The sequence below is a fragment of the Salvelinus namaycush genome, chromosome 26 (genome assembly GCF_016432855.1).
Source record: "Salvelinus namaycush isolate Seneca chromosome 26, SaNama_1.0, whole genome shotgun sequence".
Lineage (NCBI taxonomy): Eukaryota > Metazoa > Chordata > Actinopteri > Salmoniformes > Salmonidae > Salvelinus > Salvelinus namaycush.
In genome coordinates, this window is record NC_052332.1 from 4,513,068 (window position 1) to 4,540,408 (window position 27,341).

The following is a 27,341-nucleotide window of genomic DNA, read 5'->3' on the forward strand; positions in this document are numbered from 1 at the left end:
ACAAAGCAGCTGTTCCCAGGCCTGTCTGACTGCGGAATGCAGGATCACCAGACCTAAAAAAAAAACTCACAAAGACCAGACCTACAACCCACACAACACTCTCCAACCAGGAGTCATGATAGACACGCACGCACGGACACACTCACTCTCACACACACACGTGCGCATGCATGCGCTATAATACTCAAACACACCAGCTTGCCAAGGACAAAGCAAGAGAAGACAAAGATGAGAGGACTGAAAGGCGTAGAGAAAAAGGCGGGATGGAAGGAGGATGTACCTTGTTCCTATCCACATGGATAACAGTGGTCTGAGGCTCCTATAGAGAGATAGAGGGGGAGGGGGAAACAAACAGAGAGAAAGATATGACACACAAGAGATGAAATAGGGATGCTCGAGAGCAGAGTTGTAGGAGCGGAGAAAGGAGAGAGAAAGAGATATGGAGGGAGAGAGTGAGAGAAGAAGACTGGTTAAATTTAAGGAAAAGAAAGAGAGATTTTCCCCCTGTGAAAGGCTTATCCAAGGCTTAATGGAAGGAAATGGTAATATGAAGAATTCCTCTCAGAAAACTAAATCCCAAAACTAGTCTCACATAGCCATGCACTCTCACACTGGCAAGAACCTAAAATGAACCCAAATCAAAACCCAAAGCCAACCAGCACCCATATCTTCACCTGAGTGACACACAACAACGCCATCACCCACAAATAGACCAAATGTCACAGGGCAATGACTGGTGACTGCGCTTCAACCAGTTAGTCATGGTAGCTACTCGATGACGGCACCTGAACGCCATTACAACCTGACTGAGCATGACATGTAAAACATAGTCGCACACACAAAAAACACACATGCAAATAATCACACGCACACAGAACCAATACTGACAGGTAGGCGATGAGGGGTTATGACAGGCAAAGACAAAGACAGAAAGAGAGACAGATGCAGAGACAAAGACAGATCGATCGACATGGAGAGAGAAAGATTAACAGACACAGACAGACAGTGAGAAAAACAGATACAGACCAACCAAAAACACAGAGGAAATTGAGACTTGACAGAGACAAATAGAGAATAAAGTTGAATAGAGACAGAGGGAGATGGAGTGATATATAAAAGGAGGAGTGTACCAGTGCAGCAGAGGGGGTTCCTTTGGGGCTGGTGACTGTGCTGTTTCTCGTGCTGTTAGGCTGCAGCAGTGGACCAAAAAAAAAACAATGGGTTAAATTATGGCACAACAGACAGGGAAAGTGAGAGGTGTGGGTGTAAGGATGTGGGTGAGGTTAGATAAAAGACATATGTGCCGGAGGCTGGTCTAGTGGTTAAGCTGCCACCCCCGGACCACCCTCTGATAGGTTGGCTGCACACCCACTGACTCACAGTATTGATCCTGCCCAGTATATCAGTCCATTGCGATTGAATGAGTCCGTTTCCTGATAGTATAGACCACAGCCATATTAGCCTCAGCGGGTCGCAAACAACCGGATGTTCCGGTTTTCAGGGGAAATGGAAGAGAGAGCCTGTGACGTGACTTCTTATTTTTTGGACATTAACAAGGCGACATTCCATCTCAACTCCTCCTCTACATTTACTGGATTGGTTGAACAGTGAAACAGTTTTTATTTTATTTTATTCTCGTCAAGACCACCCCCCCACTTGTGCTATGTCATGACTTATCTTTAATTGACAGATATATAGAGAGAAGTGTAGATGGAGAGATAGATGAAAGGAATAGGGAATTGAACCGCTTCCTTTAGTGGCATATTACGACCCCGCTGAGGCTAATATGGCTGTGGTCTATATCTATCAGGAAACGCACTCATTCAATCGCACTGGACTGATATACTGGGCAGGATCAATACTGTGAGTCAGTGGGTGTGCAGCCAACCTATCAGAGGTTCTGGTTAGTGTGCAGCCAGCCTATCGTGGGCATGGTTAGTGTGTGTGGGTGGGATTAGAAGTGATTGAGGCTATCGAAGGGTGTGGTAAGTGTGTGTGGGCTGGGTTAGAAGTGATTGAGCCGAGATAGATAGACAACCTACAGCTCATAGAACACAAGTCTGATCAACTGGAAGCTCAGCAGGTCAAATGGTTTAGAGCTGAATTGGATTAGGTCTCTTCATCTGCGACCCTACCCATACCCACCACTCCCCTTCCGCTGTACCACCTACCCAACGAGCATGTGTGAGATGTAGCGAGAAGCACTCCAATTCCATCAATCATATCAAAGCATATCAGAAGTTTTAGTGGAACCTGGAACGTGGCATATTTGACCAAGACCAACAACATAAACCAGAACACAGACACTTCAGAGACTAGAAAAGAGAGAGGAAACACACACACACAATAACTGATTGTGTTTGGGAGAATGGCTAGCCCCTCATACCAAGTCGGATAATACTTTGTCATGTCACAACCCGTAACAATGCAACATAGCACATCTGTCTGTCTGTCTCTCTCACACACTCTCAGGTGGACTGTCTGAATGAGCAATCACTGACAAGTGACTCACGAAGAGAGGATGAGCAAGAGACAATTGAACATGTGATAGAGAAGGCAGACAGGAGAAGAGGAGGGGAAGAAGAGAGATGAGGAGGAAAAGAGGATGGAGAGAGAGAAGAAGAGGAAAGAAACAGGGGAGGAGGGAGAGGAGAAGGGGTGGAGAGAAAGAGAGAAGAAAAGGGAGGAAGAGGGCTACAATGATATCCTCACCAAGATGTGCATTTTGGGGCTGGATTTCCATCTCTGGATGAAGTGATGAGATGGAGGAGAGAGTGAGACGGACATGAACACCATAAGGGGTATGAAGAATGCTGAGGATGAGTGTGGATTGTATGTAAAAAAAAAAAAGGAATGATTTACAGTTACACAAATGATCCTAGAACAATATAGAAACAATAAAATAATCAAACACATAAATCATTGAAATGTAAGAGACCAGACACCAATTATGCTCCTATATGGTGGATATAAATTGAATGGATATATAGCTAGTGGATGCAGAATACTGCCCCATAGCAACAATATGAGAGAAAAAACGTGTGTGTGTGTGTATGTGTATTGAGATGATTGCTAAGCGACGCCAGTGGTGCAGTGGATGATATTGTAGCTTCTATGTCTGTCTTCCTGGTTCCCAAAGTTCAGACACACAGCAAGAGTAGCATTCTCATCCGACAGAACACACACACACACACGCACACTCAAACACACCCAACCCAGCGTAGGAGAAGCCATTTCATCCTTGAGGTGGTGGAGAGTGGTGGTGGCGGGGGTTGATGGAGAGAGAGAGAGAGGGGTGGAGAGGATAGATGAATGGGTGATTCAGACAGAGAGAGGGAAAGAGGTAGAGTAAGTGGTCCTGGTCCATTCCTGTTAGTTACAGTATGTAACCACTGGGCTGCACAGATTAGATCACAACTGCACGTTGCTCATAGGGAGATACACTAGTGTGTGTGTGTGTGTGTGTGTGTGCTTGTGTTCTGAACCCAAGTACAGTGCCTAGTGAAAGTCTACACACCCCTTGCACAGTTGTCACATTTTGCTGCCTTAAAATTAAATCTAACAATTTATTACATTTGCATTTGTCTCCTATTGATCTACACAAGCAGCTCCACATTTTTAAAGTGAAGGAAAACTATAGAACATTTTCTAAAAAAAACAACCTAAGATGTCTTGATTGCATAGGTCTTCACACTCTAGAGTTAACACTTGGTGGAAGCACCTTTGGCAGCAATTACAGCTGTAAATCATTTTGAATAAGATTCTACCAACTCTTAGGGCAGCATACAGTATATCCATTGTTTCTGTCAAAATTGCTCAAGCTCAATTGGGTTGGGAGTCATTGATGGACAGCAATATTCAAACCTTGTCTCTGATTTTCAAGGAGATTTAAGCCAGCACTGACACTGGACCCCTCAGGAACACTCTTGGAAAGCCATTCTAGTGAGCCTTTTGCATAAAAATGTGATTATGGGCCCGCTGGAAAATACAACTCTATCCCAGGATTAGGTATTCAAAAGACCTTGGCTTTGTTCCTTTAATATTTGTGTTGATCCTGGCCAACACTCCAGCACCTATGAGTTTGGAATAATACTATGACAATGTGAAAATTCTGAAAATGCCCTTTTATTGTAAGAGCTGTTTGGAAAAAAGACTGCCTGAAATTTCAGCTTGTTGGGATGGAGCGGGATGACGTTTTTGGACTGCCTGGTGACATCACGTTTTTTTTGACTGCACTGGACCTTTAATTTAGAAACATTTCTATACTTTCTCTTTGAAAATGTGGAGCAGGTTGTGTTGAACATTAAATGTTACACTTTTTCAAATGACATTTTAAGGCAGCAAAATGTGACAACTGTGCAAGGGGGTGCATGTACTTTCATGAGGCTCTGTAGCTCTAGTGTAGTTTGCAGAGTGGTGCTGTGATTTCGGGGGGGGGGGGGGGGGAGGAACAGAGAGTAAGAGAGGGGGAAGGAGGGAGTGCAGATGGTTGTACAGAGAAAGATTACATGACGACAGATTAATCATGAGAGAGAAATAATCTGAGATTTGCACCCTGCCACCCAGAGAGAGAGAGAGAGAGAGAGAGAGAGAGACAGAGAGACAGAGAGAGACAGAGAGAGAGAGACAGAGAGACACAGAGAGAGAGAGAGAGGGTAGAGAAAGATGGAAAGATGGAGGGAGAAAGATGGAGATTAGAGGTTGAGGATGGGTTATACACCTGACAGCTCTGCCCTCAGATCAAAGGTCACAGGTGAAATATGTGGCTGGGATACTGTTTAGTGTGTGTAATCTGTGTGTTCATCCTATGTTGTGTTAGTGTACCAATGCCAGCAGAATCTGTCCTTAAGGCCGACGAAACTCCATCGATTGTAATTTTTCACCCATCTAAAACTCTATTCTATAGAACAGCTTATGTTCACACAATTTCTATTTGGCGTAAAATTGAAAAACAACTTAACTGGGAATCAAAATAGCATGCCCATACTCCAATATTTCACAATAATGCCTTGCGATCTTGAGGGCGGCCTTTTGCATCCCCCCAAATGTGGAATCCGTACCCTTGCGGATATCATGGACAGTAATAGTTTGAGAATATTCAAAAATTTGAAAGATACATACACATTACGAGGCAAATCCTTTTTCTATTTACAATTTAAGTCAGCTATGCTGGCCTATGGAGTCCGAGAAAGGACTGATTTCTATAATATATACAAACTTTCTGAGCAAGCCATTCAAAAGGTATGGTCCACAGATCTAAATGAATCTGAACCACGCTCAAGGCCAGGCACCACAGGCGAATAGGGATTTTTCTCCCTTTACTCTCATCAGACTGAAACTTCACCAGTTGAAAGTATACATAAATACAATATATTATTGTATTATATACGTTTTAATTATATGCAAATGAGGCAAATATGCACTAATTTGCATTTTACAATAATCTGTTTTTCAACACATTGCTTCAAGGCAGAAAGTTTTGTTTTGTTTTATTGTGATAAGAAACTCAATGATCAGACTTTTACAGATTATTTCATGGAATTATTTTTAAAAACCCTATTCCCGTATGACGGATGCATATTTTGCATATATTTACACATAAAATGACACTTAAAATCAAAACGACACATGATATTAAAAAAAGCCTCTGTAAAATTCTGACTAAGATCTAAGAACCTGTGTGTGGAATAATGGGAATGTATGTCCTTTGAAGACTGAGAAAAATTAATTGGCGCACCTGGATCATGTCATTTTGATAAAATGGAGATAAAGATAGGCTAATGCAATTAAAATGCACTTTCCATAAATATGGCAATTTATGTCACATTAATTAAACTCTTATTCATATATCACTTCTAAAACAGACAAACATCAAATATACCTTTTACAAATACATTAGCATGTTTAATACATTTGTTTCAAGCAATAAAGCATATACTGGTCTATTGGGCAAAAATGCAGTTTTGAGCAAATTCTCATATCACTTTGCTCAATTTGTCACATACAAGGATTTTGTATGGCTGTTGAAAATGTGCAGAAGATGAATCAGCTATGCCTGCCCCATATGTAAGGCCCTCTTTGAGTTGTTGCTGGTGACGCTTTACTTTCTTGACTGTGTCATGGGACCTGCGCCTACGCTTGGCACACTCCATTGAAGAAGCATCAACTCTCACAACTCCTCTCTGATTGCTCCAGTGTCACCAAAGTGTTGTCAAGCCACAATCTGTTCATCACATTTGTTATAGCAGTGGCTCCCTCATTGAACATGGCTACTGCCATACTGGCTGCTCCGTCAATGCGGCTTTTGACCACGAAGACAGTTTAAGGGCATCGCGACCATATTACAGAGTTCAGACATTCACTTGCATTCTGGGTTCCTCCGTGCTACATTATTTTGAGGACGTTATCATTTGACATCCTATGATATACAGGTACCACTCTCTATTAAAAAATGTATGGCCTCCATTTTCTATGGCTTGCTGATACCAGCACCAATGAACACACCTATCACGTAGTTGGAAGTGAATCCTCTCTTGTGCCAAGTGCCATCGAAGGATACATTAATGTCTATGATGGCATCTTCATCCTCCTTCAGAAACTCTGCTATGTCTGGGTCTATATCTGCGTATGCTCATCTAATTATCTTAGCAGCACTCTCCAGACTGTAGCCCTCTCTGATTCTCTGCAACTAAAGTTGGGGGGAAAAGTTGACATTACAGACATAACTGCAGGACTAAATATCAGCATATTACCCTATGTAAATATTAGCATATCAGCATGTATTTACTTTATGTGAAGCTAATTTCTCAGTAATCACAGTAGGATACAGCCCTATGACACTGTAGGCCTGTGTGACAGTCTCATTGTATAGTTATGTTTTCCTATCACTCTGTTTTGTTCACTTTGAATACATTTGCTGGAGCCAGGAAATACATGTTATTTATACACAGCAAGTCACCTGAAAATAATGGGCTACTCTCCCTTTTTATTTACCTGTCACTCTCCTGTCATGTTGTTCCGGGACAATGTGGACCGCGCTGACTTTCAATGTAGCAACTGCTTGCTTGCAGGACTACAGGAGTGAAGTAGCTACTCTTAGCAAGCAAGTAGCAAACCTACATAAGCTACTGTGGAACCCACGCCCACCTACTTTTTCTTTTTCTTCCACCCCAGTAGCCGGACGTCGCTCTGCTCTGGTGGAAGTTTTGCTGCCGTGTCGGCTCCACATCCCCGAAGGGGTCTCCCCATTCCCTGGAGAACGGAGCTCATCTCGACCCAACCAACCAGCCATGGAGGTATGTCACTCGCCGTGGAAGTCGAAGAAGGCGTCCTCTGGCAACGGGGGCCTCCATGGAGATGTTGAGCCCGGAACTGACACAGACCAGAAACAGCTTTGCCGCCCTGGATCCAGAGGTTCCGGCGCCTTCGTCCGTGGTTACTTACCAATCAAGATCGGATCTGGAAGTACCTGCGTCTTCGTCCTCGGCTCTGTCTCCCTCTCCGGTGGCTTCTACCTTGGGTTCAGATCCTCGGAGCTCCCAGCCTCACCAGAATGTGAGGCTGCCTGAGAGACCGGCCCATTCAACATCACCAGCTGTCATCATAGGCAGCTCTATGGTGAGAAAGATCTCGGTCCCCAAGGCAAAAACCCTGTGCTACCCAGGAGCACGAGTACAGGACATAATAAGGCTGCTTCCGACTGTTCTACCACAGATGCCGGGAGCTGACACTGTCGTAGTCCATGTGGGGTCAAATGACATCAGGAGAGCTAGCGCGGGAACATTTGAAAATTGATTTTAAAGAACTGATTTTAGCATTTAAAGACTCCAAAAAAAGGCCAATAAATTCAGGTCCAGTACCATCGTTGGGCCGCGGGTGTGAAAGATTTAGCAGACTGCTGGCATTACACATCTGGCTAAAAGGTTACTGTAGCTCTGCTGGAGTCACTCTACAGGAATGACAGAGCCCATCCAAATCATCTTGGCTCCTGGCCTCTGTCCACGCATGTCAAGGCTGCGTTGAAACAATGACTGGTAAATGATCCAAGACCTGCTCAGTTAATCCCTACCATTGTGACAATGAGTCGTCATAACGCTGCATCAAATGTACATGATCTTAGGGGCATTGGCAAACACAATGTAAGTAATTAAATTGATGTACCCCTAATTGCACCGAATACATCTGTTTATCCTACAGCTATAGTAAGCAGTAATCATGAGTGTATAAACCAGAGTTACACTGTTAGCACTGAGGCGGTGTGCAATAGTAGGAAGACCACTTTATGCAGCTCACCCTGCACTATCAGCTCCAATGTAAATAACATGAGTAAGTCTACCTCTGATAAGCTTCCCAGTAAAGCATCAAAAACAATCAAGCAAATCAGAAAAGTGCTAAAAATAGCCCATATTAACATATGTAGCCTAAGAAACAAGGTCCATGAAGTCAATAACTTGCTTGTAACAGATGACATTCATATTCTGACTATCTGTGAAACTCACTTAGATATTACCTTTGATGATACAGTGGTAGTAATACATGGTTATAACATCTACCGAAAAGACAGAAATGCCAACGGAGGCAGTGGTCTATATTCAGAACCACATTCCTGTAAAGCTTAGAGACGATCTAATGTTAAAAACTCTTGAAGTAATGTGGCTACAGGTTCATCTGCCTCATCTAAAGCCCATTCTTGTGGGAAGCTGCTATAGACCACCAAGTGCTAACAGTCAGTATCTGGATAATATGTGTGAAATGCTTGATAATGTATGTGATATCAACAGAGAACTATATTTTCTGGGTGATTTAAATATTGACTGGCTATCATCAAGCTACCCACTCAGGAAAAAACTTCAAACTGTAACCAGTGCCTGCAACCTGGATCAGGTTGTCAGTCAACCTACCAGGGTAGTTACAAACCGCACAGGAATTAAATCATCAACATGTATTGATCACATTTTTACTAATGCTGCAGATATTTGCTTTAAAGCAGTATCCAAATCCATAGGATGTAGTGATCACAATATAATAGCCATATCTAGGAAAACCAAAGTTCCAAAGGCTGGGCCTAATATAGTGTATAAGAGGTCATACAATAAGTTTTGTAGTGATTCATATTTTGATGATGTAAAGAATACTTTCTGGTCTGTAGTGTGTAATGAGGAGCAACCAGACGCTGCACTTGACACATTTATGAAACTACTCATTCCAGTTACTAATAAGCACGCACCCATTAAGAAAATGACTGTAAAAACTGTTAAATCCCCTTGGATTGATGAGGAATTGAAAAATTGTATGGTTGAGACGGATGAGGCAAAAGGTATGGCAATTAAGTCTGGCAGCCCAACTGATTGGCAAACGTACTGCAAATTAAGAAATCATGTGACTAAAGAAAAAGAAACTACACTATGAAACAAAGATAAATTATATAAAGAATGATAGTAAAAAGCTTTGGGCACCTTAAATGACATTTTGGGGGAAAAAAGCCAACTCAGCTCCTTTGTCCATTGAATCAGATGGCTCATTCATCACAAAGCCCACTGATATTGCAAACTACTTTAATAATGACTTTTTCATTGGCAAGATAAACAAACTTAGGGATGACATGCCAGCAACAAATGCTGACACTACACATCCAAGTATATCGGACCAAATTATGAAAGACAAGAATTGTACTTTTGAATTCCGTAAAGTCAGTGTGGAAGAGGTGAAAAAATGATTGTTGTCTATCAACAATGACAAGCCACCAGGGTCTGACAATCTAGATGGAAAATTACTGAGGATAATAGCAGACGATATTGCCACTCCTATTTGCCACATCTTCAATTTAAGCCGACTAGAAAGCGTGTGCCCTCAGGCCTGGAGGGAAACTAAAGTCATTCCGCTACCCAATAATAGTAAAGCCCCCTTTACTGGCTCAAATAGCTGACCAATCAGCCTGTTACCAACCCTTAGTAAACTTCTGGAAAAAATTGTGTTTGATCAGATACAATGCTATTTTACAGTAAACAAATTGACAACAGAATTTCAGCATGCTTATAGGGAAGGACACTCAACCAGCACAGCACTTACACAAATGACTGATGATTGGCTGAGAGAAATTGATGATAAAATGATTGTGGGGGCTGTATTGTTAGACTTCAGTGCAGCTTTTGACATTATTGATCATAGTCTGCTGCTGGAAAAACGTATGTGTTATGGCTTTACACCCTCTGCTATAATGTGGATAAAGAGTTACCTGTCTAACAGAACACAGAGGGTGTTCTTTAATGGAAGCCTATCAAATATAATCCAGTTAGAATCAGGAATTCCCCAGGGTAGCTGTTTAGGCTTCTTGCTTTTTTCAATTTTCTATGTATGCGGATGACTCAACATTATACACGTCAGCTACTACAGCAACTGAAATGACTGCAACACTCAACAAAGAGCTGCACTTAGTTTCAGAGTGGGTGGCAAGGAATAAGTTGGCTCTAAATATTTCTAAAACTAAAAGCATTGTATTTGGAACTAAACACTCACTAAAACCTAAACCTCAACTAAATCTTGTAATTAACAATGTGGAAATTGAGCAAGTTGAGATGACTAAACTGCTTGGAGTAACACTAGATTGTAAACTGTCATGGTCAAAACATATTGATGCAGTAGTAGCTAAGATGGGGAGAAGTCTGTCTATAATAAAGCGATTCTCTGCCTTCTTAACAACACTATCAACAAGGCAGGTCTTACAGGCCCTAGTTTTGTCGCACCTTGATTCAGTCGTGTGGTCAGGTGCCACAAAAAAGGACTTTGGAAAATTGCAATTAGCTCAGAACAGGGCAGCATGGCTGGCTCTTGGATGTACACAGAGAGCTAATATTTATAATATACATGTCAATCTCTCCTGTTGAAAGTGGAGGAGAGATTGACTTCATCACTACTTTTATTTATGAGAGGTATTGACATGTTGAATGCACTGAGCTGTCTGTCTAAACTACTGGCACACAGCTCGGACACCCATGCATACCCCACAAGACATGCCACAAGAGGTCTCTTCACAGTCCCCAAGTCCAAAACAGACTATGGGAGGCACACAGTACTACATAGAGCCATGACTACATGGAACTCTATTCCACATTGAGTAACTGACGAGGGCAGTAAAATTAGATTTAAAAAACAGATAAAAAACACCACATGGAACAGCGGAGACTGTGAAGCAACACAAACATTGGCACAGACACATACATACATACATACATGCATACAGTTGAAGTCGGAAGTTTACATACACTTAGGTTGGAGTCATTAAAACTCGTTTTTCAACCACTCAAAAAATTTCTTGTTAACAAACTATAGTTTTGGCAAGTCGGGTAGGACATCTACTCTAAGTAATTTTTCCAACAATTGTTTACAGACAGATTATTTCACTTATATTTCACTGTATCACAATTCCAGTGGGTCAGAAGTTTACATGCACTAAGTTGACTGTGCCGTTAAACAGCTTGTAAATTCCATAAAAATATGTCATGGCTTTAGAAGCTTCTGATAGGCTAATTGACATAATTTGAGTCAATTGGAGGTGTACCTGTGGATGTATTTCAAGGGCTACCTTCAAACTCAGTGCCTCTTTGCTTGACATAGGAAAATCAAAAGAAAATCAGCCAAGACCTCAGAAAAAAAATTGTAGACCTCCACAAGTCTGGTTCATCCTTGGGAGCAATTTCCAAAAGCCTGAAGGGACCACGTTCATCTGTACAAACAATAGTACGCAAGTATAAACACCATGGGACCACGCAGCCGTCATACCACTCAGGAAGGAGACGCGTTCTGTCTCCTAGAGATGAACATACTTTTGTGCAAAAAGTGCAAATCAATCGCAGAACAACAGCAAAGGACCTTGTGAAGATGCTGGAGGAAACAGGTACAAAAGTATCTATATCCACAGTAAAACAAGTCCTATATCGACATAACCTGAAAGGCCGCTCAGCAAGGAAGAAGCCACTGCTCCAAAACCGCCATAAAAAAGCCAGACTACGGTTTGCAACTGCACATGGGGACAAAGATTGTACTTTTTGGAGAAATGTCCTCTGGTCTGATGAAAAAAAAATAGAACTGTTTGGCCATAATGACCATCGTTATGTTTGGAGGAAAAAGGGGGATGCTTGCAAGCCGAGGAACACCATCCCAACCGTGAAGCACGAGTGTGGCAGCATCATGTTGTGGGGGTGCTTTGCTGCAGGAGGGACTGGTGCACTTCACAAAATAGATGGCATCATGAGGCAGAAAAGTATGTGGATATATTGAATCAACATCTCAAGACATCAGTCAGGAAGTTAAAGCTTGGTCGCAAATGGGTCTTCCAAATGGACAATGACCCCAAGCATACTTCCAAAGTTGTGGCAAAATGGCTTAAGGACAACAAAGTTAAGGTATTGAAATGGCCATCACAAAGCCCTGACCTCAATCCCATAGCAAATTTGTGCGCAGAACTGAAAAAGCGTGTGCGAGCAAAGAGGCCTGCAAAACTGACTCAGTTACACCAGCTCTGTCAGGAGAAATGGGCCAAAATTCACCCAACTTATTGTGGGAAGCTTGTGGAAGGCTACCCGAAACGTTTGACCCAAGTTAAACAACTTAAAGGCAATGCTACCAAATACTAATTGAGTGTATGTAAACTTCTGACCCACTGGGAAGGTGATGAAAGAAATAAAAGCTGAAATAAATAATTATCTCCACTATTATTCTGACATTTCACATTCTTAAATAAAGTGGTGCTTCTAACTGACCTAAGACAGGGAATTTTTACTCTGATTAAATGTCAGGAATTGTGAAAAACTGAGTTTAAATGCATTTGGCTAAGGTGTATTTAAGCATCCGACTTCAACTGTACACACACGATAACATACGCACTACACATACACATGGATTTAGTACTGTAGATATGTGGTAGTGGTGGAGTAGGTGCCTGAGGGCACACAGTGTGTTGTGAAATCTGTGAATGTATTGTAATGTTTTAAAATGTATAAACTACCTTCATTTTGCTGGACCCCAGGAAGAGTAGATCCATAATAAATTCAAATACAATACATACATATGAGCTGAGTACATGAATACATATGAGCTGAGACTCAATGAAGGAATCCCTAGGACTTTGCTGATTTTCTTAATATTTGCATAACCAAGTCCAAGTTCGTGGGCTAGAAGAACCATCTCCCCTGGAGCACTCCTGCAGCCTGGAGAAAGTGTAAATACTTATCCTAAATGCATCTCGATCACCTTCACAGTCTGCACATTCTATCATGACAGAATTACAGAATCACTGGGTGGTGAAGGCTATGGTGATTTTCAGTCCAGTGTTTCGACACTTAGGGCAAATCAAATCATGTACAAGTTGGTTCATTTGAGACATGTGGAATAAAAGCCACTGTTGGCTGGCTGCTGTCTGGTTGATCGCTGCTAGTTGTCATCTTTAGCTCAACTAATTTGCGTCTCAACGCTCTGCTGCGGGCTACCTCCTTTTCCTCCTCTACCTGCCTCGATCGGCGGATCAGGCACATTTTTTCTTTCATTCACCGCTTTTCTCGCATTGGCTAACTGAGATTGCCTATTTTTATTCACATACTGTAGGTATATTTTTCAAGATTTTCTAATTTCGTCTCTCTTTACGTTGATTCTTTGCGGGAGATATTTTTCAAACAACGTGCTGCGTGGCACGTGAGACATTTTAACCAATCAGGTTTCCGGAAAGGGCCTTTAAATGCCAGTAACCAATCGGATGTCAGGGAATTACTAATCTGTCAGCACGAAGCACTACGTCTACAAAGGATATAGCCATGTATGGACTAGGTAACGACATGCTTCGGGAAAACAAGCCTTTGAATGACATGATTCAACATGGAGTTTTAAAAATGGCGGTTGAAGTTCTACATGAAACATGCTATCAAGAACGACATTTATGGTAGGTGTGGTTGACGGAGTTGGGGTAAAATGATACAAATAAAATATTTATATACATTACTGACGATTTATTTGTACATTTTATGAAAGTTATAGTTGCAAAATATTCCAAAATCTGACAATTGACAGATGGAAGCAATCTCAATTTTTGCCTGGCCTTAAACTGGAACAGAATATGGCAAAATATGACCTTTGTATCCCGTTGACCATTGCTTGACAGCAATTTTCAAGTCTTGCCATAGACTTTCAAGCCGATTTAAGTCAAAACAGTAACTAGGCCACTCAGGAACATTTAATGTCATCTTGGTAAGCAACTCCAGTATATATTTGGCCTTGTGTTTAAGGTTATTGTCCTGCCGAAAGGTGAATTGGTCTCCCAGTGTCTGTTGGAAAGCAGACTGAACCAGGTTTTCCTCTAGGATTTTGCCTGTGCTTAGCTCTATTCCGTTTATTTTTATCCAAAAAATCTTCCTAGTCCTTGCCGATGACCAGCATACCCATAGCATGATGCAGCCACCACCATTCTTGAATGTGTTGTGTTTGCCCTAAATATACCGCTTTGGTTTTTGCCACATTTTTTGCAGTTTTAATTTAGTGCCTTATTGCAAACAGGATGCATGTTTTGGAATATTTGGATTCTGTACAGGCTTCCATTGGCCTCATGGTAAAATCCCTGAGCGGTTTTCTTCCTCTCCGGCAACTGAGTTAGGAAGTACGCCTGTATCTTTGTAGTGACTGGGTGTATTGATACACCATCCAAAGTGTAATTAATAACTTCACTATGCTCAAAGGGATATTCAATGTCTGCTTAAATTTTTTTTTTTACCAATCTACCAATAGGTGCCCTTTGCAAGGCAATGGAAAACCTCCCTGGTCTTTGTGGTTGAATCTGTGTTTGAAATCACTGTTCGACTGAGGGATCTTTCAGATAATGTAGAGGGTACAGATATGAGGTAGTCATTCAAAAATAATGTTAAACACTATTATTGCACACAGAGTGAGTCCATGCAACTAATTATGTGACTTGTGACATTTTTTTTAAAACCTGAACTTATTTAGGCTTGTCATAAAAAAGGGTTTGAATACTTATTGACTCAAGACATTTCAGCTTTTAATTTTCAATTAATTTGTAAAAGAAAAAAAAGAAAAAAACATAATTCCACTTTGACATTATGGGGTATTGTGTGTAGTCCAGAGACACACATTCTCAATTAAATTCATTTTAAACTCAGTCTGTAGTAACACAACAAAATGTGGAAATAGTCAAGGGGTGTGTATACTTTCTGAAGGCACTATAAATACTTCTGGGGAAAAATTACAAAATTCATTTGGAAGTGCATGAATTTAAATATTCAATGGTTTCCACCTATTGTGCTACTTAACGATGATAGCCCCTCGAATCTCTCAGTCAATCAGAGAAGATTACCGCTGACATGCAGCACTGCTGTGAATGTTTTTAGGTTCTAAGATGGCGACCACATCACTCTCTGCCATTTAACCAGTTATAACATCAGAATTATCGACAGCGAGGATAAATGGTGCTAGTCAAGGAAGACGGGGTGGGAAGCATGGTTTTCAGGTGGGGAGGGATGATGCAGGCAGATGGGGACTGAGTGGGGAATGGGTCGGGGTTATCTTCTTATGCATTTATTTGATTGTCAAATAAAAATGACAGAACTAAATAAAAAGTTGCTCACAACAACAACAAAAAAAGAACAGCTTATGTTATATATACAGTATGTTTGGTTTGTCCTCTGTGTGATCAAGTCAGTCCACATGAATGTTACATTCTAACTACATAGCTAGAGCGTATCCGACTATGCTGGAAAGTCAGACTAATAGGCTACACACACACACACACACACACAGAGGCGACACTGACATAATGCCCAGTGTACACAAAGAGTGAGAATAAACCCCCCCCCCCCCCCCCCCCCCCCCAAAGAGCATGCCCACAAAACACAGCACATCACTGTCAATTGCAATTGCAGGAGGGGCAGATAGAGAGAATAGAGAGGAGAGGGGAGGGGAGGATACACATGTTTTTGTGTCTTACCTTGATATCAGCCTTCTTGTTGAGGAGACTCTTGGCTGCGAAAGAGATTGAGAACACACTCTCAGAGGGAAAAGTACTCATCATACACACTATTTTACTAAAAACACACCTCAAACATACACACGCATGAGTGTCGATACCTATCTTACTCCTAGCTAGCTAACACACACACACACTGAACTCTGTCTGCAAACTCAACAAACCCTCTAACACACACACACACTGAGCTCTCAAACGCCAAACTCTAAACAGTGCCAACACACTCAAGCTCGTATACACACACAGACTACTGTAAACCCTTACAAACTAACACACACTAAAACATTCATAAACACTCCCACAACACACACACACGGGGGATTAGGGGTCAAAGGGCAGGGGAATATGGAATGGAGAAGCAGGTGTATAATAATGGCTTTGTTAATCTCAGAGGCAGGTGGGATTCACTCAGATTACGATTACGGGATTCCTCTCCGGGAATATAATATAGTATGAAGCGCCATGAAAATGATGATACACACATTCTTTACTAGCCTAGGCAGCCGCTAGAGCTCAACTATTGCCTAGGCTTAATGTGCTCAGCCGGTAATACACTCGTGTGCCCCGGTAACCGGTTCGTACATAAAACATCCTCTATTCAGGCTGCAGAGGTATGGGTTTCCTCTTTAACTAGCTTTAATGGTGTACCACCGGCCAAAAAACAGGTTAAATAGACGTACTGTCTTAATAAAACAATTTCCCACCACCTTGATAGAGTGGCTAATGCCTGATGTTGTGCCCCACGGTCAGCCAGGGGTAAACAACAGAGTGCTACAACCTGATTGCACACTGCGTTCAGCCAACACCCGGAAGTGGTCTGAAAATCCGGAAATGGTGGTGGAAAATGGTGTTATATTAAGAGAGTATGCATATTTTTCCCGTTTTTCCCCCAGCGGCACGCCATTAAAGGTGGAAACTGATGCCTTTACAGCCTGAATTGACAATGTTTTATGTACGAACCGGTGGCATTACAATAGAAATAGATCATACACATGCGGAGGCACATAGATACTCATAAGAGCTTGCATTTCTGTATGAACTAACACTTTCACACACACAGATTAAATCTTTTTTTCCCCTCATCAATCTGCACACAATACCTCATAATGACAAAGCAAAAACAGGTTTTTAGAAATTCAGACCCTTCACTCAGTACTTTGTTGAAGCACCTTTGGCAGCCTCGAGTCTTCTTGGGTATGACGCTACTCGCTTGGCAAACCTGTCTTTGGGGAGTGTCTCCCTTTCTTCTCTGCAGATCCTCTTAAACTCTCAGGATGAATGTCGTGGAATTATTGTAATCAACAGGAGAGACCTTTACATTTCTTCAAAACAAGTAAACGTTATTATTTCATTACTGCAGTAATGGAGCTTGTCAACGATCCGTTGAGAGCCCAATGAGCAAATTTGAGCTATAGCATTTTATAGCAACGTCCATCCTCCTGGATGTTCATGACAAACAACAGATGTATGGAATGGGTCACAGGGTTAAGATTCATATGAAAGATACTAATAATTCACAGCAAACAGTATCTGCTGTAAAGACTGTTCTCATCTCCCCCTGGTACCCAAGTACAGAAACATTAACTCATGCTATGGAATGCAGTCTTGTTAGGCTTATTACCCGAAGACATCGTAAATCTTTTGTCAGTATTAAATCTCCCAGAGCCCACTTTCAGTTCACACAGACACAATAGAGTTATAAGAACCCTCTATTCAGAAGCCACTCCTGCGTTGTCTTGTCTGTGTGCCTAGGGTCGCTTGTCTTGTTGAAGGTGAACCTTCGCCCCAGTCTGAGGGCCTGAGTGCTCCGGAGCAGGTTTTCATCAAGGATCTCTCTGTACTTTGCTCCATTAATCTTTCCCTTGATCGTGACTAGTCTCCCAGTACCTGCTGCTGAAAAACATCGCCACAGCATGATGCTGCCACCACCATGCTTCCCCGTAGGGATGGTGCCAGGTTTCTTCCAGATGTGACGCTTGACATTCAGGCCAAAGAGTTCAATCTTAGTTTCATCAGACCAGAGAATCTTGTTTCTCATGGTCTTGAGAGTCCTTTAGGTGCCTTTGGCAAACTCCAAGCGGGCTGTCATGTGCCTTTCACTGAAGAGTGGCTTCCCCAGATTGCGCAGATTGCCCAAACTTATTCCATTTAAGAATAATGGAGGCCACTGTGTTCTTGAGGACATTCAATGCTGCAGACATTTTTTGGTACCCTTCCGCAGATCTGTGCCTCAACACAATCCTGTCTTGGAGCTCTACGGACAATTCCTTCGACCCCATGGCTTGGTTTTTGCTCTGACATGCACTGTCAACTGAGGGACCTTAAATAGACAGGTGTGTGCCTTTCCAAATCATGTCCAATCAATTGAATTTACCACAGGTGGACTCCAATTAAGTTGTAGAAACATCTCAAGGATGGAAACAGGATGCACCTGAGCTCAATTTTAAGTCTCCTAACAAAGGGTCTGAATACTTACAGTTGAAGTCCGAAGTTTACATACACTTAGGTTGGAGTCATTAAAACTCGTTTTTCAAGCACTCCACAAATGTCTTGTTAACTTCTCTAGGATAGGGGGCAGCATTTTCACTTTGGATGAATAGCGTGCCCAGAGTGAACTGCCTCCTACTCCGTCCCAGATGCTAATATATGCATATTATTATTACTATTGGATATAAAACACTCTGAAGTTTCTAAAACTGAATGATGACTGTGAGTATAACATAACTTGAGAAAACCTGAGAAAAAATCCAAACAGGAAGTGAGAATTCTGAGGCTGGTCGATTTTCAACTCATCGCCTATTGAAATCACAGTGGGATATGAATCTGTTTGCACTTCCTACGCCTTCCACTAGATACCAACAGTCTGTAGAACGTTGAATGAAGCTTCTACTGTGATGTGGGGCCGGATGGGAGCTGTTTTAGTCAGTGGTCTGGCAGAGTGCCAGTTCCTGGTCACGCGCATTCCACATGATATCGACTTGCGTTCCATTACTTCTATAGACACAAAGGAATTCTCTGGTTGGAACGTTATTGAATATTTATGATAACAACATCCTACAGATTGATTCTCTACTTAGTTAGACAAGTTTATTCGACCTGTAATATAACATTTTGGAGTTTTCGTCCGATGTTCGCCTGGATCTGCGCGAGCGTTTGGATATGTGTACTATACGTGCAAACAGAAGTAGCTTCTTGGACATAAATAACGGACATTATCGAACAAAACAACAATATATTGTGGAACTAGGATTCCTGGGAGTGCATTCTGATGAAGATCATCAAAGGTAAGGGAATATTTATGATGTAATTTCGTATTTCTGTTGACTCCAACATGGCGGAGAAATGTTGTTTATATCTGAGCGCCGTCTCAGATTATTGCATGGTTTGCTTTTTCCGTAAAGTTTTTTTGAAATCTGACACAGCGTTTGCATTAAGAACAAGTGTAACTTTAATTCTATGTAAAATATGTGTCTTTCATCAAAGTTATTTCTCAAAGTTATTTCTGTTATTTGATGTGGCTCTCTGCAATTTCTCCGGATATTTTAGAGGCATTTCTGAACATGGCGCCAATGTAAACTGAGATTTGATATAAATATAAACTGATATAAATATGCACATTATCGAACAAAACATACATGTATTGTGTAACATGATGTCCTATGAGTGTCACCTGATGAAGATCATCAAAGGTTAGTGATTAATTTTATCTCTATTTCTGCTTTTTGTGACTCCTCTCTTTGGCTGGAAAAATGGCTGTGTTTTTCTGTGGCTATGTACTGACCTAACATAATCATTTGGTGTGCTTTCGCTGTAAATCCTTTTTGAAATCAGACATGTTGGCTGGATTCACAACAAGTGTAGCTTTAATTTGGTGTCTTTCATGTGTGATTTCATGAAAGTTAGATTTTTATAGTAATTTATTTGAATTTGGCGCTCTGCATTTTTACTGGCTTTTGGCCAAGTGGGACATTAGCATCCCACATATCCCAGAGAAGTTAACAAACTAGAGTTTTGGCAAGTCGGTTAGGACATCTACTTTGTGCATGATTTCCTTTGATTTTCCCATGATGTCAAGCAAAGAGGCACTGAGTTTGAAGGTAGGCCTTGAAATACATCCACAGGTACACCTCCAATTGACTCAAATTATGTCAATTTGCCTATCAGAAGTTTCTAAAGCCATGACATCATTTTCTGGAATTTTCCAAGCTGTTTAAAGGCACAGTCAACTTAGTGTATGTAAACGTCTGTCCCACTGGAATTGTGATACAGTGAATTATAAGTTAAATAATCTGTCTGTAAACAATTGTTGGAAAAATTACTTGTGTCATGCACAAAATAGAGGTCCTACCCGACTTGCCAAAACTATAGTTTGTTAACAAGAAATTTGTGGAGTGGTTGAAAAATGAGTTTTAATGACTTCCGACTTCAACTGTAAATAAGGTATTTTGGTTAGGATTTTTTATACATTTGCTAAAATTTCTAAAAAACAGTTTTTGCTTTGTCACTATCAGGTATTATGTGTAGATTGATGAGGAACATTTTTTATTTAATCAATTTTAGAATAAGGCTGTAATGTAACAAAATCTAGAAAAGGGGAAGGAGTCCATGACATGGACAGACCAGGTGGATCCAGGTGAAAGCTATGATCCCTTATTGATATCACTTGTTAAATCCACTTCAATCAGTTTAGATGAAGGGGAGGAGACCGGTTGAATAATTATTTTTTTTATCCTTGAAACATGGATTGTGTATGTGTGCCATTCAGAGTGTGAATAGGCAAGACAAAATGTAAGTGCCTTTAAACAGGGTATGGTAGTAGGTGCCAAGTGCACAGGTTTATGTCAAGAACTGCAACGCTGCTGGGTTTTTCATGCTCAGTATCCTGCGTGTATCAAGAATGGTTCACCACCCAAAGGACATCTTGGCATTTTGTCTCTGCTTAATACGTACAGGAAACTGTTGAGCGGAAAAACCCCAGCAGCGTTGTGGTCCTTGACACACTCAAACTGGTGCGCCTGGCACCTACGCCCATACCCTGTTCAAAGTCACTTAAATATTTTGTCTTGCATTATCCATTCACCCTCTGAATGGCACACATACACAATCCATGTCTCAAGGCTCAGAAATCCTTCTTTAACCTGTTTCCTCCACTTTATCTATACTGATTGAAGTGGATTTAACAGGTGATATCAATGAGGGATCATAGCTTTCACCTGGATTCACCTGGTCAGTCAATGTAATGGAAAGAGCAGGTGTTCCTAATGTTTTGAACACTCAGTGTACAAAACATACACACAAGTGCCTGGAACTCTATTGGAGGGATGTGACACCATTCTTCCATGAGAAATACGTGTTCAATTGGATTGAGATCTGGTGACTGACATACTGACTGACTGACTTTAACCCCCCTATGCTCCTTTGACACCCTTCTTTCAAAGTAAATGAGATCTCTTCTTCTCACTAAGGTGGCCAAAATAATGGGCAACTGGGCATTTTTATACATGACCCTCAGCATGATAGGATGTGAACTCCTTAAGTAGCTCAGGAACCACACGTGTGGAAGAACCTGCTTTCAATATCATTTGTATCCATAGTTTACTCAAGTGTTTTGTTTCGTTTGGCAGTTACCTGCATTTATCACACACATCAAACAAGCCTCTCGTACACCTCACACACTGCTCATGAGGGAGGGGACGAAGGGCAGAAAAAAAAGACAGAAAACGACTCCAAAGACACAAAAGACTAAAGCATGTTAGAGAGAGAGGGGGTGGGAGGGAGAGAGGGCGAGAGAGAGGAGAGAAGGATATGCCATGCATGCTTCCTTATTCGTTAGAGGGGGAGGGGAGGATGAAGAGAGGGAAGGGGGAGGGAGGGATAATAGAGGTAGTGGATGAGAGGAAGAACACAAGAGCAAAAGGGAAAGATGAGGAAAGGAGTGTGAGGGAGAGGAGAGAAGAAGAGAGGAGAGAAGGTGTACATGTGGAGGAGGAGGTATAGAAGCGAGTGATGGAGGGAGGAGAGAAAGAGGATACCTTGCTCCACTATCCCAGCGGTAGTTCCAGACACCGTAGTGATTGATGCCGGAGATGTAGACTGTCTACCAACTGACGCAGAGAGAGGGAGAGAAATAGAGAAAGACCGAGAACAAGTGAAAGCAAAGAACAGAAAAGGGGAAAGGAGCGAGGGAAGAGAAGAGAGAAGTGTGTTAGTGTGAAGAGGACAGATTGAAGTCACATTAGGTCCAAGGTAAGTCAAGCGTCTCAAAGTAAGTGCTGATCTAGGATCAGGTACCTCCCCTGTCCATTCATTATAATCTAAAAGGCTAAACTGATCTCAGATCAGCCCTCCTACTCTGAGACGCAAGTCTCCTTCCCATCTTACCTGGGTCAGTAGACACAGTGTGAGTGCAGAGGAAGTAGGGATGTGACAAATGGAATATATTTCTTATAGAAATACTTCAACCAAATTACACATTGGTTTCCTTACCCTGTAAACAGTCTATGTACAAGGTACGACAGCAATCCATGCTTTGGTTTAGTTTCCCTGGCAGTGGCTGGCACTCCTCTCTTCAAGTCAGAGACTGTTCTCTCTTTTACTGCACGGCAAGCGGTACCGATGCACCAAGTCTGGAACCAACAGGACCTTGAACAGCTTCTGTCCCCAAGCCATAAGACTGCTAAATAGTTATTTAAATACTTAACCAAATAGCTACCCGAACTATCTGCATTGAACTTTTTTGCAAATAACTTTTCTGACTCATCACATACGCTGCTGCTACTGTTTATTATCTGTCACTTTATTCCTAGTTATATGTATATATCTACACTATATGGCCAAAAGTATATGGACATATTAAACATCCCCGTTAAACATCTCATTCCAAAATCATGGCCATTAATATGGAGTTGGTCCTCCCTTTGCTGCTATAACAGCCTCCACTCTTCTGGGAAGGCTTTCCACTAGAGGCTGGAACATTGCTGTGGGGACGGGCACTGATGTTGGACGATTAGGCCTGACTTGCAGTCGGCGTTCCAATTCTTCCCAAAGGTGTTCGATGGGGTTGAGGTCAGGGCTCTGTGGAGGCCAGTCAAGTTCTTTCACACCGATCTCGACAAACCATTTTTGTCCTCGCTTTGTCCACAGGGGGCATTGTCATGCTGAAACAGGAAAGGGCCTTGCCACAAAGTTGGAAGCATAGAATTTTTTAAAGAAAAATGTATTTCACCTTTATTTAACCAGGTAGGTTCTCATTTACAACTGCGACCTGGCCAAGATAAAGCAAAGCAGTGCGACAAAAACAACAACACAGAGTTACACATAAACAAACGTACAGTCAATAACACAATAGAAACATCTATGTACAGTGTGTGCAGATGTAGAAGAGTAGGGAGGTAAGGCAATAAATAGGCCATGGAGGCGAAATAATTACAATTTAGCATTAACACTGGAGTGATAGATTTGCAGATGATGATGTGCAAGTAGAGATACTGGGGTGCAAAAGAGCAAGAGGATAAGTAACAATATGGGGATGAGGTAGTTGGGTGTGCTATTTACAGATTGGATCTGTACAGGTACAGTGATCGGTAAGCTGCTCTGACAGATTATGCTTAAAGTTAGAGAGGGAGATATAAAACTCCAGCTTCAGTGATTTTGCAATTTGTTCCAGTCATTGGCAGCAGAGAACTGGAAGGAAAGGCGGTCAAAGGAAGTGTTGGCTTTGGGGGTGACCAGTGAAATATACCTGCTGGAGCGTGTGCTACGGGTGGGTGTTGCTATGGTGACCAGTGAGCTGAGATAAGGCGGGTCTTTACCTAGCATAGACTTATAGATGACCTGGAGCCATTGGGTTTGGCAACGAATATGTAGTGAGGGCCAGCCAACGCGAGCATACAGGTCGCAGTGGTGGGTAGTATATGGGGCTTTGGTGACAAAACGGACGGCACTGTGATAGACTACATCCAATTTGCTGAGTAGAGTTTTGGAGACTATTTTGTAAATGACATCGTTAGCACAGTGTCCAAAGAAGGGCCAGATGTATACAGAATTGCGGTAGTCAACTGTGAATGCTGTTATTGTCGAGTGGAAACACCTAGGAGCAACAACAGCTTGGCTGCAAAGTGGTAGGCACAATGTCATTGTACACTATAGCGATTTCCCTTCACTGGAACTAAGGGACCTAGCCTGAACCATGAAATACAGCCCCAGACCGTTATTCCTCCTCCACCAACCTTTACAGTTGGGCAGGTAGCAATCCCAGATTCATCCGTCAGACTGCCAGATGGTGAAGCATGGTGATCTTAGGCTTGTGTGCGGCTTCTCGGCCATTGAAACCCATTTCATGGAGCTCCCGACGAACAGTTCTTGTGCTGACGTTGCTTCCAGAGTCCGTTTGGAACTCGGTAGTGAGTGTTACAACCGAGGACAGACGATTTTGTCACGCTGCGTGCTTCAGCACTCGGCGGTCCCGTTCCATGCGCTTGTGTGGTCTACCACTTTGTAGCCAAGCCATTGTTGCTCCTAGATGTTTGCGCTTCACAATAACAGCATTCACAGTTGACCGGGCAGCTCTAGCAGGGTAGAAATTTGATGAACTTACTTGTTGGAAAGGTGGCATCTTATGACGGTGCCACGTTGAACGTCACTGAGCTCTTCAGTACGGGCCATTCTATGACCAATGTTTGTTTATCGAGATTGCATGGCTGCGTGCTCGATTTTATACACCTGTCAAAAACAGGGGTGGCTGAAATAGCCCGAATCCACTAATCTGAAGTCATTACCACATACTTATGGCCATGTAGTGTACCTCAATTACCTCGTACCCTTGCATATCGAGTCGGTACTGGTACCCTTTGTATATAGTAGCCAAGTTATTGTTACTCAATGTGTATCTATTATTACGTGTTTTACTTTTGGAATATTTCTCTATTTTCTTTCTCTCTGCATTGTTGGGAAGGGCCGGGAAGTAAGCATTTCACTGGTAGTCCACACCACAAATTTGATTTGTTTCTAAATGCTAATGTTTTAGCATTTGTGGCACAAATCCTACTCAAGTCGACCTCCTGAGTGGTGCAATGGTCTAAGGCACTGCATCGCAGTGCTAGCTGTGCCACTAGAGATTCTGGGTTCGAGTCCAGGCTCTGTCGCAGCTTCCGGGTTAAGTGGGCATTGTGTCAAGAAGCAGTGTGGCTTGGTTGGGTTGTGTTTCGGAGGACGCACGGCTCTCGACCTTTGCCTCTCCCGAGTCCGTACGGGAGTTGCAGCGATGAGACAAGACTGTAACTACCAATTGGATAGCACAAAAATTGGGGAGAAAAAGGGGTGAAAAAAAATTATGCAAAAATAACAACTAAAAACTCCCACTCAAGTCATGGGACTGATATTAGCATTTTTCGCACATCATGTTCAAATAATCCATAAGTGACTTTGGTAAACTTCACAATTCATTTTAGATACTTTTGGATTATTTGGACATGATGCGCGAAAAATGCTAATATCCGTCCCATGACTTGAATTGGATTTGTGCCACAAATGCTAAAGTGCTAACATTTGGAAACAGTGCCAGGGAAACTAAAATAAAACATGGATTGCTGTCATACCTTTTCCATAGACTGCTTACACGATAAGGAAACCAATATGTCATTTTGTCATTTGGGTGAACTCTCCCTTTAAAGTTTAAACGGCCATCGGTTTTCTGTTAAAGCGAAAATAAAAATTACCCAAATTCTACAATTGCTATTGCGCTCAATGACGTTCTATTTAAGGCAGTCATACAGTAGGCTTTAGTGTGAAGTTGTCTAATGTTTGTTGTTGGGGCCCCTCGCTGCTACCAGGATTTGTTTGGGTCTTACGGTTCGTCCCTTTCAGATGGTTAAGCATTGCACCTGTACTACCATACTGTACCTCAATTCCACCTCGCATTTCACCACCTTCTCATTTAACTTCTCAAAGTATTGCCATGCAGGACTTCACTGCTGTTGTTTGCCTTTCTCTGCCTTTTCCCCAACTGTTAATGATGATGACGTAGTGGTGGATAGTCGACTCCAAAATAATAGATTCCTCGACTTCTTGCACATCAACTCCTGGTGTCGACTCCCATTTCTGAGTGTCAAGATTTGATTCCGCTAGAAATCGACTCCTCGACTGCTAAGATTCAGTATTTTTGGAACGGAGGAGACTGATTACTTGCTGTACTTCCGAGAACACAAACACTTGCATCGTGCATAGCAGGCTAGCGAGGGACGAAGAGAGGGGAGGGGTTTATAGGCAGGTCAGGTATAGGCAGGTCGGCCACTAGGCAGACAGAGTCAGAACTGTTCACTAGGCCTATCTATCGGTAGTCAAAAGCTGTACCTTGCAATGGAATGCTGTATCTCGCAAATTCTTGGCTTGCAATGTCTGGCAACTTCAGTAAAGCAGGACCTATCATCAATGAGTAGGCTAGGATATTCTACACGCACCAGACCGAAGACTGAGCACGAACGTGTATCATTAGTTTGTGCTCAGCGAGGGAGAGAGAGGAGGGGGCAGGCAGAAAGGACTATGCGCAATTGTCTTGGTAATCTGTATCTCGCAATGTCTTGTCTTGCAAAGCCTCGCAAATTCACCAAAGTAGCCTAAAGTTCACCTCTGCCTCTCTGGTTTTATTTAAATGACACAACAGGCCTTTATAGCCTATCGTCTAGTTAGGCTATAACACGGCAAAAAATACGTTTTGTGATAACTGCACTGTGATATACATTTTGTGGGCAAAAAAATTAAATAAACATAACTTTAATGATCACAATTTCGTTTGAACGTTTAAACGCTTTAAAGTTCACACCCCTAAGTGGAAGAGAAACATGTCACGATCCATGCAAGTTACCATTGTAGTCAAACTTAGTAAATTGGAGGTGAAACTCAATTTGTGATAATGAGAAGGAGAGAGAGAGAGTGTGTGTGCATGTGGGTGTGTCTGTCTTTGTGCGTGTGTGTGTACTCTTGCGCGCATGTGTATGTGACTGTAGTATGCATGCATGCATGCGCGTGCATGCGCAGTTTGACATTTATCGTCATGAATCTTTCCCTGGAGGCAGAACTGAGAGATTTCCGTGAGATGGGCCAGCTGAAAAGTAAAAATAGGCTATATTGTAAAGATTCATGAAAATTTATATGATCTTTTTGGTCTTCATTTAAGGTTAGGCATTAGGGTTAGCAGTGCGGTCAAGGTTAGGTTTAGAATCAGATTTTGTGACTTTGTGGCTGTGCCAGCTAGTCAGCACTCCGCAGAGCTTCCTCCAGTGCATGAGTCATCCCAATAAATGCCAACCTGCTGTGCATG

At 42.1% G+C, this 27,341-nt stretch overlaps 1 protein-coding gene across 1 annotated transcript in view; it reads right to left on the reverse strand.

Annotated features, from left to right (window-relative positions):
- Positions 1–27,341, reverse strand: part of LOC120020925 (calcium/calmodulin-dependent protein kinase type II subunit beta-like) — a 62,852-nt gene that overhangs the window by 4,935 nt on the left and 30,576 nt on the right. The window contains exons 13-16 of the mRNA XM_038964563.1: positions 22,057–22,128; positions 15,986–16,020; positions 1,131–1,190; positions 281–319 (exon numbers count right to left, since the gene is read on the reverse strand). Coding sequence (XP_038820491.1) covers positions 281–319; positions 1,131–1,190; positions 15,986–16,020; positions 22,057–22,128 — 206 coding nt within the window. The remainder of the gene's footprint in view (positions 1–280; positions 320–1,130; positions 1,191–15,985; positions 16,021–22,056; positions 22,129–27,341) is intronic.